At 40.8% G+C, this 13,865-nt stretch overlaps 1 protein-coding gene across 6 annotated transcripts in view; it reads left to right on the top strand.

The window, feature by feature from the left end:
* Positions 1-472: 472 nt before the first annotated feature.
* LOC148036622 (syntaxin-61-like) overlaps positions 473-13,865 on the top strand; it is a 13,823-nt gene continuing 430 nt past the window's right edge. Inside the window, exons 1-9 of one of the 6 annotated variants that reach the window (XM_087678624.1) lie at positions 473-617; positions 738-835; positions 978-1,018; positions 11,056-11,200; positions 11,683-11,796; positions 11,875-11,988; positions 12,924-13,084; positions 13,530-13,620; positions 13,720-13,785. In XM_087678624.1, the coding sequence (XP_087534750.1) occupies positions 11,147-11,200; positions 11,683-11,796; positions 11,875-11,988; positions 12,924-13,084; positions 13,530-13,620; positions 13,720-13,785 (600 nt within the window). In that variant the 5' untranslated portion in view covers positions 473-617; positions 738-835; positions 978-1,018; positions 11,056-11,146. Of the gene's footprint in view, positions 618-737; positions 866-931; positions 1,019-11,055; positions 11,201-11,682; positions 11,797-11,874; positions 11,989-12,923; positions 13,085-13,529; positions 13,621-13,719; positions 13,786-13,865 lie in introns of all 6 variants that reach the window. The other 5 variants (XM_087678625.1, XM_087678627.1, XM_087678626.1 and 2 more) reach the window with 5 other exon arrangements.

The raw sequence follows: 13,865 nt of genomic DNA, 5'->3' as shown, positions 1-13,865 counted from the left end.
GGACACTACTTCCTTTAAGCAATCATCAAACCCTTTGCATTGGCAGGCCAAAACCATTCCTTAGGCTGGGTTTACACGAGCGGCGGCAGAGATATATCAAAGGGGTGTGCTTTTGACGTGACATCTCCCAGACGACTGAGACTTCCCTCCTCTTTTCGTCGAACCCACCCTCTTTCTACCTCTCACTCCCCCTCAAAAGAGCCTTGGAGCCTAGAAAAAATCTCTTTACCTTCTTGTGGCACATTGTGCCTCTGACTTCATTGTTCACACAAAGGAGGCGGAAAGTTGATCATGTTTTGCAGTGCTGCCGCCTCCATCTGAACCCAGCCTTAGTCTCCTAGAAAGGAGATCATTTCCTTTTTCCACAATGCCATCGGAGACGCTCAGCTGCAACGACTTCGTCTTGCTACTTAAATATTTTCTCGAAGGTTGTGAATATCTTATGTTCGTACGTATAATCACAATTCATTTATTTGATCAAGTCGCAACATTTTTCCGCCCCAGACAAACGCAACATACGCGTATATGACGATTTATGTTTGGGGGAAAACTATCGCGTGCTTCCTATCCCTTTTACTGCAGGATCGACAGAACACAGTCGTCGTCTCCAGACCCTGGTAGTTCTTCGTTTCCTACAGGCTACCATGCATTTGTAGTTCACTGTTGTTGCATTATCCTGAGCATTCTGTGGATGACCGGCAAGATCTGACTTACTGTCAAATGGTCTGTCGTGCCAGAAAATACTTTATGCTCCAGTAACTGAATGATCTGCAGGGAGACGTCGTGCACACGTGCGGCTTCCTGCAACACAAGATTGCGTCGATTTTGGCACCAGGTTCTTTTGCCCTTATCTGGAAGGAAAACTGTATAGATATCTTACTTCTTTTTGGTTGTCGCATGCTGCTGAAGTTTTATCATCTGGTTATGACAGATACTGATACTGACTGTATATAATGAACGCGCTTTGATTATGACAGATATTGGCACTGACTGTATATATTGAACGCGCTTGATTAAGGTACGGAAAGTTGATTTGAAATGCAGCCCTGCTAGATCTAGTCGTTAGTATTTAAAGGTCCACTGTAACCAAATGGTTCCACTTCTGTTGTGGATAATCTCCGTAACCATGCAAACGTTTGGTAATATTTAGGGCTAGCCGGCTCAATGATTCACCTAATCTTAGATCAGGAAACTTAGAGCTTAAAGACCTGGTGGAATGCTAAGTTCTAAGAGATTTCTAGAAATTTACTTTGATTTTGTGGCATTGTCATATACTATGACAGCCCATCAAACACCATTCTTTAAGGATTTAAGTAAATTTAAGTAACATTGTAATTTATCAAGAAGCTTAACCATGTAAAGATGTCTCCAAACTCTATAAATGCCTTAAAGCCACTCTCATTGAATTACATCTTATCCCTCGGATCTTAGACACCGTGCCTTTTTCCAGCTTTGAAAGATAATTTACAAGACCTAGCACACGAAGGAGGAGGTGAATGATGATTTTGAAGAGCCAAGAGATTACAATTGCCAAGAAACCCATTTCCTCAGGCTAGGAAATTCGTTTCACACCTAGGCGTATCAAAAACCTACGAAACACCATCTTCCAAAAGGCCCTACCCTAAAAAACAGCGTTTGAACTTTTGTATTTGACATTTGTCATAGATTCTTTTGATACCCTAACATGGACATTGACATTGATTGTGAGAATTTTTCCAAAGTTGTTGTCTATGATTCATGCACATATTAATGTCTTCTTCTATAATCAAAGCTGTTATTCTCGTGGACAATGGACAAGATGCATGCATATGTTGATGCTATGTTGAATCTTGATTCACATTGTATAGAATCATGAATTGTGATAAATGATAAATTACATTATATGAGTCATACTCTATACGTATAAAGTCTCATGATAGTTTTCTTTCGTCTTGAATAAAACCTATTTCTAATGTTTTAGGAAACTCATACGAAACTTGTTTCATACCTTTTGTTTCATAAACCCTTGGCAACTATGCAAGAGACACCAACACAAATTTTAGTGAAGATTTAAGAAGCGCAGGATAACCCACTTTGAACTATCTCAAAGGTTCCCATGCCATCTAGGGCTTCAAAGTTTCTTTAATATTGATACTTGCCCCCAACCCTTCTTGCGCATGGCTATCTACAATAATAATATGGAGGTGGAATCTCCTATTAGTTTGGCTTCAAGAGTGGAAAGCATTTTCTTTGAGTTTTCTTAGCATATCATGTTTGAATCATGGTGATGCAAAATACCCTAAACCTAAGGTTTTGATCAAGGCCAAGAAGGAAATCCTTTTTAGAAACTTAAACATATATTGTGGCATCTATATTATTCTACAAGATTGGACCTTAATGATAGTACACTTCAACATTGACATGTTGTATTCGATGTAGCAATGAATCAGGATGAATGATGCACTAAACAACTTACTCTATTTATAGAGAATTTTGGTGCATTTCTAAAAAATAAAGTTATTTTTGTTTGGTACTTAACATTAATTGCTTTTTGGAGCTGTTTCAAAGAGAACTAATTAGGGATTAATGCATCATGTGTACATATTGGAAAAGAATACAAATTGGTGTTATCTAGTGATCCACCTTGACTAATTGCTTGGTTAGCTTTGTTAAAATGCTGCTTATAATTTAGGATTAGTGAAAACCCTATTACTAGTGGCTCAATAATATGCTATCATTTAAAATACTAGTGTGAGAGAACAGGAGAATTGCTAGATTAGAAGTATAGGATGATGGTGGAGATGCTTGGTGACCATGATTGGGATCTCTTCAGTTGCTATACATGAATTTATAGCAAGTGAATCTGTGATGCTCATGAGAGTAAGCATGATCATTATAAGCATGTTGCTGTCCAAGAGAATATACATTGTTATATACATCTACAATACTTGTGTACCTATTAAAACTAGTATCTACAGGCCATGGACCTTGCATTATAGTAGGCTTCACCAAGGGTACAAATCAATTAGCTAGATTAGTCTCTTTTATTTTAGAGCCAATGAAACGCCCCCCTAGGATCCAACTTGCACACGAGATATGGTACAAGTTAAACTTGACATAAAAGGGACTAGACATTAGACTCACCTTCTAGTTGTAGAGCAAAACAGGCTTATCCTCGAGTTTAGGAGCTAGCAATATTGTGGGCCACGATTACATCCCAAAGGTTGGTGTCCCATGCTACTAGTCCACATTATCCCGGTGTACAGTTGCATTGGCCAACGGGCCAAGAGTCGGAGTGACGATCATAGAATGAATGTGCACAATAGGGCTTTGAGTTCTATCTCTAGGACTCAGTTGCCCTAACTTCGAAGTGTTTTTAGTGTATTTATACTAAGTCATTTCGTAACCATTATGACCAATGCTACTAGCGCCCATCTGGATGTTCAGGGACATGACACTTCCCCCCCTTACGAATGATTGTTGTCCTTAGCAATATCCTTAGGAATGAAGCGAGGAAAAAGACTCTTCAATGAACGTATCGACTCTCAAGTAGTTGTTGCCTCTAGGTGTTTTTTTTCACTTGACCAAACACTCGAGATAAATGGTCTGACGGGATTGTTTAGTTCTAAGATCAAGAACCAATTTACGTTCGAGTGGAATATAATGAGTAGTATCCTCAAGCTAGGGGACTTCCTCAATCCTAACAATGTGCTGATCTTGTCCTAGTTATTCTTTCAAGTGATTACGTGGAACGCAAGGTGAACTTAAGTTTCTAAATTAAGTCCAAGTCGTAGGATACGCTATTTATCTTGGTAATTTGGAAAGGACCATGATACCTTGAAGAATGGCAAATTGCATTTGTCGGTAGTCATTTAATCAGAGTCATTTGGAATTTTAAGGTAAACACACATGCCTTCCTAGAGCTCCCCAGGAGTACAATGTTGGTTAGCATAAAATACAGCATGATCTTGGGTCTTTTTAATACTTTTTCTTGCAATCGTCAACATCTCTTGCATGTTGTACAGAAAGTCAACTACAGATTGCATTTTCACTCCTTTGAGCTTTATGGCAACTAGTGGTATATAAGCATAAACAAGCTATAACCAGTAGCTGAATGCTTAGCACTGTCATAAGCAAACTCAATTTGAGGAAGATAATACTTCCAATCAGATTGTCTATGGGAGATATATATACAAAATATATTCTCCATGGTTTGATTTGTTCTTTCGGTCTACCTATCGGTTTTTGGATGTTTCGAGAATGAGATGGATAGTCAAGTTTTCAGTTTTTGGAAGGTCCAGTGAACTTAGGATCTCGGCCATTGACTATTTCATCAGGCAAATCATAAAGTCTACAAAGTTGTCCGATAAGCAGATTAGTCAATTCATGGCTTTTTGCGGCCGTCTTTGTAGAAATGAATTGAGCCATTTTGGCCTCTCTGGTAACCACAACCCAGATTGTGTCATGACCTCGATTTGTATGAGGCAATTCTATTACAAAAACCATTCTAATGTCACTCCATTTCATGTCAGGGATTCGTAAAGGATGTAATATCCACACATATTTGTGCCATTCAGCTCTATTAAGTTGACATTGTGGGCAGTCACGCACATAAGACTCAACCGCAATTTTAATATGCGGCCAATAAAAGTAACGGGTGACCAAGGTCAAAGTTCGATGCATGTGATGGTATATAGCTTTTGCAACATTGTGACACTCATATAAAATTTTCTTCTGGGTATCTTGATTTTCGCCGGGCACACATACTTTGTCTTGTTTAAAAAGTAATCCATTTGAATGGGATACTTTTTGGTCATCTTTCTCTCAGTGGCTAGCCTTCATGTATCCGAATTGCTTAAGCTTCTTGGGCTACTAGGTTTCTCTTGAACTAGTTGCCAAATCTTATTAGATTAAAGACCATTTTGGCAATGTCCTTTGAGAGAAAGATAGAAATCGGTCGAAATTTTGAAAAACAACAAGGCATTGACTTTAAAAACTTGACTAAGAGCATTGACAACCATATTTGTTATGGCCTTCCTGTAGCTAATTTCAAAGTCAAACTCTTATAGAAGATCCATCCACCTCACCTTGCGGCCACAGAGATTAGACTAATTACATAGGTATTTCAATGAGTGGTGGTTTGTCTAAACAATAAACTAGTCACTCTACAAATAATGATGCACTTTAAGCGTGTGGATGACCGTCAACAATTTCTTCTCTTGAGTGGTGTAACGAGTTTGGGCATCAGTGAGCTTACGGATTTAGGTCAACCATCTTGATAAAATGTATCACCTAAAGCATAATCGTTTGCATCCATATGAACCTCAAAAGGTTTATTCAGATTGTTAATTTGCAGCATTAGTGCAATAGTAATAAGCTGTTTCAATGTTTGAAAACATTGATTGAGCTCACTAGTCCAAACAATGAGCAGACTAATATGTTTATTTTGCTTTGGATAACCTCAAGCAAATGTATCAAGGGTTCAGTAATATGAGTATAGTCCTTAATGAATTTTTGAAAAAACATGGTAAAACCTAAAAAAGTAAAAGGTTTTACTTGTCCAATGGTTCTCGAATTCGGCCAATCAAGCACTATTTGTATTTTTTAGGGATCATTCTAAAAGCCATCAATTGAGATGACATGACCAAGTTATAATACCTCTGTGCGAAAGAATTCGCACTTCAATAGCTTATCAAACAATTGCTCTTGGTATGTTTCTCTAATGACTTACTATAAATAAGAATGTGGTTGAGAAAAACGACTATCCACTTCTCTCACTTTTCCGCAAATGAGCACACCCATAGCACTTGGGACGATCGTGATGGGCATCCTTCTCACTACCCCTAGATTCACATCTCACACGACCATTCAGATGTTGGGGTTTCTGTCCTCAATTTATGGTGCGTCTTCACACTCTATTGCCCATAATGATGAGCCACTAGATGTGCAGGAACGACCAGGACAACAAGTTGTTAATGCTGATTTGCAGGCTGAAATGCCAGGACAGCAAGCTGAAAATACTCAACAGCTAGCAAACGATGATCATTGGGTTAGGAGATTGACTAGGGCTACTAGACAACCTGATAGATTTGTTCTTGGTGCAAACAATGTGGCTGATTATGTCATGTTGACAGATTGTGGTGAACCGTCTTGCTTCAAGAAAGCAATGGACAGATAGGGCAGCAAGAAATGGTATAAAGCCATGTTGTCAAAGATGGAATCTCTTGAGAAAAATGGCACTTGGAACTTGGTGCAGTTGCCTAAAGGGCAGAAAACCGTTCTATGTAAATGGGTTTACAAGATGGTCACTTCTGGTTCCTTGCCAAAGTACAAAGCAAGATTGGTTGCGAAGGGGTATAAGCAGGAACATGGAGTTGACTTCGATGAGATCTTCTTCCTTGTAGTCAAGATGACTACATTGAGAACCATTTTGGGCTTGGTTGCAGTTGAAGATATGGAGCTCATACAGATGGATGTAAAGACTGCATTCTTACATGGTGATTTGCATAAAGACATATATATGCAACAGCGTGAGGGGTTTGTGGCACAAGGGAAAGAGAAGATGGTATGTAAACTCAAAAGAAGTTTGTATGGGCTGAAACAAGCACCAATAGAATGGTATCATAAGTTTGATACATTTATGCAGTCTCAAGGTTTTCATAGAAGTTAAGTGGATCACTGCTTGTACACCAAAAAGGTAGTAGATGGCAACTTGATTATCTTGGTTCTGTATGTTGATGACATGCTGATTGTTGGCAGGGAGACAAGGACAAGAAGGACACCAAGAAGAGGGACACAAAGGATTTTGGAGCGGTGGCTGCATTCTCATTAGTTGCTTTTCTACACTTAGCGGTCATTGAGGACTCTACACCGAAGACTTTTGATGCTGCAATGACAGCTCCCGAGGCTCGAGAGTGGATCATGGACAGTGGTGCCTCTCAGTATATGACTCCTTTGTCAGTTGGTGTTGCCCATTTGCGACCCTTGCGTGGGCGGATTCTCATAGGAGATAGCTCTTCTATGTCTATTGCAGCACGGGGTGAGATGTAGCTGATTCTAGACGGACGTGGTGGTACCCACACTTCGGAGGTGTTGCATGTGCCAGGTTCAGGTTATCATTTGCTTTCGGTCCATAAGATTTGTTCTCTTGGTCTCTTGGTGGGGTTTGATAGTGATGTTGTTCGAGTTCTTGATTGTGGATCGAGGAAGGTTCTCTTTTCAAGGTATGAGGAGAATGGCATCTACAAATTGAAGGCTTTTTCCACTCTTATCTCTCTTCTTTTTATCTCTTGGACACAGTCCGAGCTATGGCATGCTCGGTTTGGCCACGTGAACTATGAGTATCTTCGGAAGGCATCGTGAGGATCGCTTGTTTGAGGTTTGCTGGACATAGTGGTGAGCCAGTAGCCATTTGTCTCATGCATTTGTGGGAAGCAACATAGGGATGTGATTCCCACCGAAGCTTTGAGGCGGTCTACATCACCTATGGAGCTTGTATCTACGAATCTTTGTGGTCTGATGAGGAATGAGTCCTTGAAGGGGAGCTTGTTCTTCATGTTGATCGTAGATGACTACACCAAGATGACATGGGCCTCCTTTTTGACGCTGAAGTCAAAGGCTTTCTCTTTCTTCAAGGATTGGCTTCTCTTGGAGGAGAAGCGATCAGGCCGGAGGTTGAAGTCCTTGCGATCAGACAAGGGTGGTGAATTTGTTTCTAATGAGTTTGCTCGTTTTTGTGCAGATAGGGGCATTCACCAGGAGTTTGCTAATACCAACACTCCTCAAGAGAATGGCATTTTGGAGCGGAAGAACTGAAGTGTGATCGAGATGGCGTGCACCATGATGGAGCATCGACAAGCACCTCAGTTTCTGTGGGTTGAGGTAGTGGCTACGCCAGTCCACATCCTTAATCGATCTCCCACTTTGGCCATCGATAGGATGACACACCTTTGGAGGCTTACTTTGGGACTAAGCCTGATATCTTTTATTTCAAGATCTTTGGGTGTGATGCCTATGTGCACATCCCGAAGATGCAGCGTGACAAGTTTTAGGTGGCTTCTCGACGACAGGTCTTTGTTGGCTACAGCTCCAGTCCCAAGGTTATCGCTTGTATGATCCCATAAAGCAGGATGTCTACACAAGCTGAGATGTGCGGTTCATGGAAGTTCCGGCCATAGAGGGGGGTGAGGAGCACCCTGTACTTGGAGATCCAGGGGAGAGTTGGGCTCCCAAGATAGTTCCTTTGGAGCCAGGGCCTCTTGATGGAGATTCTTCTTCAGATTCCGAGTCTTCTCTTCCACTGGCTACCCTAGTGGAGATTCCACAGGTGGATGTACTCGAGTCTTTAGTAGATGGAGAGCGCTGAGTCAGCTCCCTACCATGTCAGTAGCTCCACGTGGCAATTTTGCCATGTGGCAGCAGTCGGACTGTCCGATTGCTGTCCAACTATAGTCGACCCCGACCTACCTATTTTGGGCATTGTCGAGGCATTCTTTTCAGCGTTTTGAAAGGCTGAGTTTCCAGCAGATTTTATCACTTGTATCTGACAAATTTCAGCCTGCTGGTGACGGAGACAGCACTCGGGGCTGACGGAGATCGTGGTCCTCAAGGTGGAGACATACACAGATATTCTCTCTGCTCCCGTGTATAATTTTGCATCCTTATACAGCATTCTTCACTGCAGATTTTCTGCGTTTCAGTCTCTCTCTCTCTCTCTCTCTCTCTCTCCTCTCTCCGTTCCACTCTTTGTCATGGTCATTCACTTCCGTATTGCTTCACTCTGACAATTGTATGTTGATGCTTTGATACCAACGAAACATCCCCCTAGGATCCAACCTGCACACGAGGCACGACACAAGCCAAACTCAACATAAAAGGATTGCACATCAGACTCACCTCCTAGCTATAGAGTCAAACGTGCTCACCCCCAAGCCTGGGCAGTGGGAGCTAGTAGCATTGCGGGCCACGACCACATCCCAAGGCTTGGTGTCCCATACTACGAGCCCACACCATCTTGGTGTGTGGATGTGTCGGCCATCAAGCCAAGAGTCCAAGAGTGGTGATCACACAATGAAATGTGCATGATAGGGCCTTGAGTCCTATTCATAGGACTTGGGTGCCCTAACCTGAAAGTGTCTTTAGTGCATTTGCACTAAGTCACAATGCTACTATCCAAGGACATACGGCCAATCTAACATAAAGAATCTACAGCCTTGTTCCATACAACTATTTCTTCAATTGTGCAGAGGGATTCAAGTTTCATGCTTTGTCTGTCTTGGACTAGCTTCATGTGCATCAGTGCCATTTGTTTGGGTATATTATTTGCTAGCAATATTTCACAAGCTATTTTCACATGCTGGTACCACATTGCTGATTGGTTCAGTATGTCAAGTAGTAAAATCGTTTTCTGCCAAGGCTCTGGGCCGCTTGGACAAAAGTAGATGTTCATCATCAATAGCTATACATTTCATGCCTCTTGTAGTCCCATAAAAACAGTCACCTTAGAAGACTTATGCTCTGCATTTTCCTTGTACCTCCATAGTTTCACCTAGGCTAAACTCACCTATTCTTTGCCATTTGGTATGTGATGTTGTTCCACAGAATGTGCTTCAGAGATTCTATCTGGCTGTCATTGCTGCTTATCTTCTTTACCCAAGCAATATCACAATGGTAATGTCCAGATTTTTTGTAAGCTTATGAAAGAAGTGTTGCTGACACTCAAAAGTAGTACCAACCACCTCTGTCTGCTGAGTTTGACATAGCTGCACTTCTTGCAATTGCAGTCATGACTGGGTTTGGACTTGACTTTGAGATGACAGTTGCAATTAATTCAGACCTACCTTCCTCCCTTGCACTGAACTATCCACACTGGCTGCTGCCGCCTTGGAACAATGTGAAGTACGGCTGGATGAAAACATTGACTCTGCTTGACAATGTCACTGTGAGCTGCTAATGGATTCAAGTCAGACCTTCTCTAGCTTCATCTACAAGTGACTCTCTACAAACCCTCTAGCATTGTTCTGTAAATGCTTAAAGGATTTCTCTTCAGTACATATTGCATTTCTAAGATGCCTGTAAAGTAGTGACAATTAAACCCTGCAGCATTGCTCTGGAAATGCTTTAGCTCAAAGCTGCAACACTATCTACATTCCTTTTTATCCTTCCAAAAAGGTCAAAAGAAGAACAGCATCTAAAAAGCCCCCAGCCTGAAAACCAAGCTTTGCGAGTATATGATTTCCATAGGTTCCTTGCCTTCCACCTGTTGCATGTGTCACTCGCACAGGATGGGCAACATTATGGCCATAGTGATTGGGGTATACAAATGCAAAAGACAACTTTGCTTCTTTCCACCTTGCTACTGGAGCTACTTCTTTGATCAAGTCTGTTAACTCCCTTAAGGTTGTATCGCACATATTTGCACTTCATCTTTGGGTTCCTTACCTGACTTTGAAATCATCCACAGTATGATGTCTAATAAACTGCACTTCAAACAAACACGTTTCTCTCCAGCAATCCTCTTTTGGTACTTTTGGTATGTATTTCCCTACCGTTATCAATGTTTCCTACACTACTAAGAGATTTCAGGATACAAACAAAGGTGACAGCATCTGGAAAGTGCCCTGATATTTCATCTGTCTGAAGTACTTAATTACTTCCTCAGCATGATCACATTGAGCATACCCAATGCATTTCCAGGAAAATTGCACAAGAGATTGCTAAATCATGGCCATGCCATGGAAAATCCTTCCATTAATTCCACAGCAAAAGGAAACCATGGCTGTTGCAAGAAAGTACAAGAACATTATGCTAATGCTAATGCTAAGCTGAGAATTAGATGTTTGCGAAATGATCCAAAAATTCTTTACGATGGCACCTTGTGCCCTTATATACTCTAACCCTAAAGTCCCAACTAATCTAACTAATGGTTCTTCCCCCAAGTCATTACAAAGGCTCGTAAAGGCTCATAGAACAATTTATATAGGGCAAATTTTCCTTCATTACAAGCTAGGATGAACAAGGATGGCTTTGATAAACTTGTAGTAAGCCTTGTTTGTGATTAGAATCTTTTTTTCACAGTTGATCCAGCAAGCACTTTGATGAAGCATAATATTCAGGGCTTGTGAAGGAAACACAAAGAGCTTGCACATCGGAAAGAGGGGGCAAGTCCATGACAGCTGCACAAGATCCATTTTACCTTGTCAAAGAAGAAGTTCAAGGTTCGGTGAGTATTGGCTCTCAATCTTGTTTTGTTATAATTTGGGCCTCATGATTCAAATCAGCTCTTGAGGTACAATGTTTAGATTTCATATTATGGCTTGTCTTACATTTGTTCTTGCTACAGCTATTAGAATGTAGCCAGACACATGACCTGAGTGTACTTACTTGATGGGAAATGCCACGTATTCAATCTATAGGACTAAGCACTGGATTTGAAAGGAGAAGTTGCAGGTTTCTCTTAGAAATTGTGGCATATATTTTTGTCAGATTTCAGGCCTCTTTCATCAGTGTGTAGCAATAGTTTATTTTTGCTGTAGTGGCTCACAGAATGATGGCATAAGCATGGCTTAAATATCTCTATAAATTTTTATAACCATTATTTTTGGGTGCTCAACCTGGATGATGTCCAGGTACTAGCTTACTGTGCACTACTGGGGTTTCATTCAGTCTCACATTGATGCTGATTATCACGTGTCTACATGACAGGTAAACAAAGTTCAATCGGACTTAAAAAAATGGGAGCAACTTTTTGTCAGCTCACACGAAAAGCTTCAATTAGGGAAAAATATTATTGCGGCTTGTGAGAGCATTGATTGGCAGGTAATTTTCCAGATTAGTTTAAACCTACCTTGTGTCTGCTTTTTAGTCGGTCATTAAGATGCGGTTTTTGTTGGCAAGGTGGATGAACTCGATAGGGCCATAGCTGTGGGGGAGAGAGATCCTGCACGCTATGGCCTCGATAGTGCAGAGATTACAAAAAGGAAGAAATGGACAAGCTCAACACGAAACCAGGTCTTTCCAATTTGCGCATTGTTACTAGCTGTAGGCATGGGAGCAATAAGCAAACTCACATTCTGTCTTTGAAAACTGCATGATCCGTTGGTGACACACAGCTTGAGTTCAAGAATCTGATTTATGGTGATGATTCCAATCGATCTTTCTAGTGTGATTTGGTGCGATCTCACTAAATTGTGGCCCACGATCCAATCTTGGTGTGATCTTTTTAGTGTGATTTGGTGCGATCTCACTAAACTTGGCCCATGATATAATGAATGTGGTGAAGTGATGGAAAATCATGTTATCGAAGGCTTTGTTGTGAGGTAGTTACTCTCTTTGAAACAAAACGTAGCCACTATGTTAAGCTGACTATTGTGACAAGCTGCCAAAATCTGCCCAACCACCCACCTGGCCAATGTACCATGTGACCATTCCATGCCTTAGCAATCCTCATTGCGGTTTTTACTATTTTCTGTCCATTAAAAAAAGCTGTCACCATCCGTGTATCCAAAAGATGAACCCTTCAAGCTCATCTGATTTATGGGTTACACAACCCTGCTAAAAATGCAGCTGTTTCTAACTGCATATCCTCCTTAGAAGTCCAAACAAGTGCAGTGCTAGAATGGATTCTCATCAAGAAACACCACATTTTGCAATGTGTAGGCAGAAAGCTTCATTAGATACTGAAGCTATATCTTGAAGACCTAGAAGATATTGTTTATGCCAGGCAATTCCAGTGTTTACATAGCTTTGGAGTTACTGACTCTTCTTCAAAATACAAGCTTTTGGCCCTTGTTTTTTTGAACAAGATGAAGAAGGTGGTTTAACATCATCTATTCTCCTTTATCTCTGTCTTCTTCTGCATATCGTACAGACAGAGAGAGGGAGGGTTTGTGGAGTCAGCATAGGGAATTTATAGCTTAATTAATCATTTCTTGCTTGTATTACAGATCAGTGTGATAAAAAAGACTGTTCTGGAAACAGAGAACAAGGGAGCAGAGGTGACGTTGGTACCTGTCAATTCTTCAAAGGCAAAGTCGAATTATGCTCATAGTCATGATGATGAAGACTTCTATGTGTCTGAATCAGATAAACAGGCCCTGATTATGAGGTAAGGTGCTTACATTTATGTCATTATTGAATAGTGCTAGTGGGGTCAGGCATTGATATACTTCCAGAAGCTTTTAGAATGTTGGCATGCGACAAACTAAGGCTTTGTGTTCTTTTGCAAAATAACTGTCTGGACCTTCCTCGAGCTCAATCAACGAGCAGAGTACAGGCTTGACATAGTTTGTCCTGAGTTAACAATATGCATTGGTTATGTGAAACTCCTTTTTTGGCTAGATGAGTCATTCATGTTCTTCGTCTTGCTGAAATATGCTTTTGAGATGTAGCCTCAGTGCTTATGCATGTTGTAATTGATGGACTCTGTATATAGTGAGGAGGGGCTTTCCAAGATGAACAGGGAGAGGGTTGTGAACTTTTTCCCACAACTAGTTTGCAAAGCTGCTGATGGGAACAAATTATTTGAACTTGTTAGCTTTCTCATATCTCAGGGAGCAGGACCAAGATCTTGATGAGCTAAGTGCTAGTGTGGAAAGATTGGGTGGAGTCGGCCTGACTATTCATGATGAGCTGATTTCTCAAGTGAGTTGTAATTGTTTTTCCACATACTTGCATTTCTAGTTACTTTATAGTCCCACACAAACATCATCCTAAATCCTGAACTTTTGTCTACATTGACAGGAGAGGATAATCGATGAACTTGGACAAGAGATGGATAATACAGCCAATCGACTGGATTTTGTCCAGGTATATATGCAGATCAGGTTCAAATATGGTTTTTCTGTGTTTAAGACATACATACGTAATAAGCAGACTCTAAAACACTT

Source organism: Lygodium microphyllum, chromosome 5, assembly GCF_053477565.2.
Source record: "Lygodium microphyllum isolate KBCC chromosome 5, Lygodium_microphyllum_v1.1.10, whole genome shotgun sequence".
Taxonomy (NCBI): Eukaryota; Viridiplantae; Streptophyta; class Polypodiopsida; order Schizaeales; family Lygodiaceae; genus Lygodium; species Lygodium microphyllum.
Note: the sequence above shows the minus strand (reverse complement) of the source record. Positions and strands in the feature narration are given on the sequence as shown.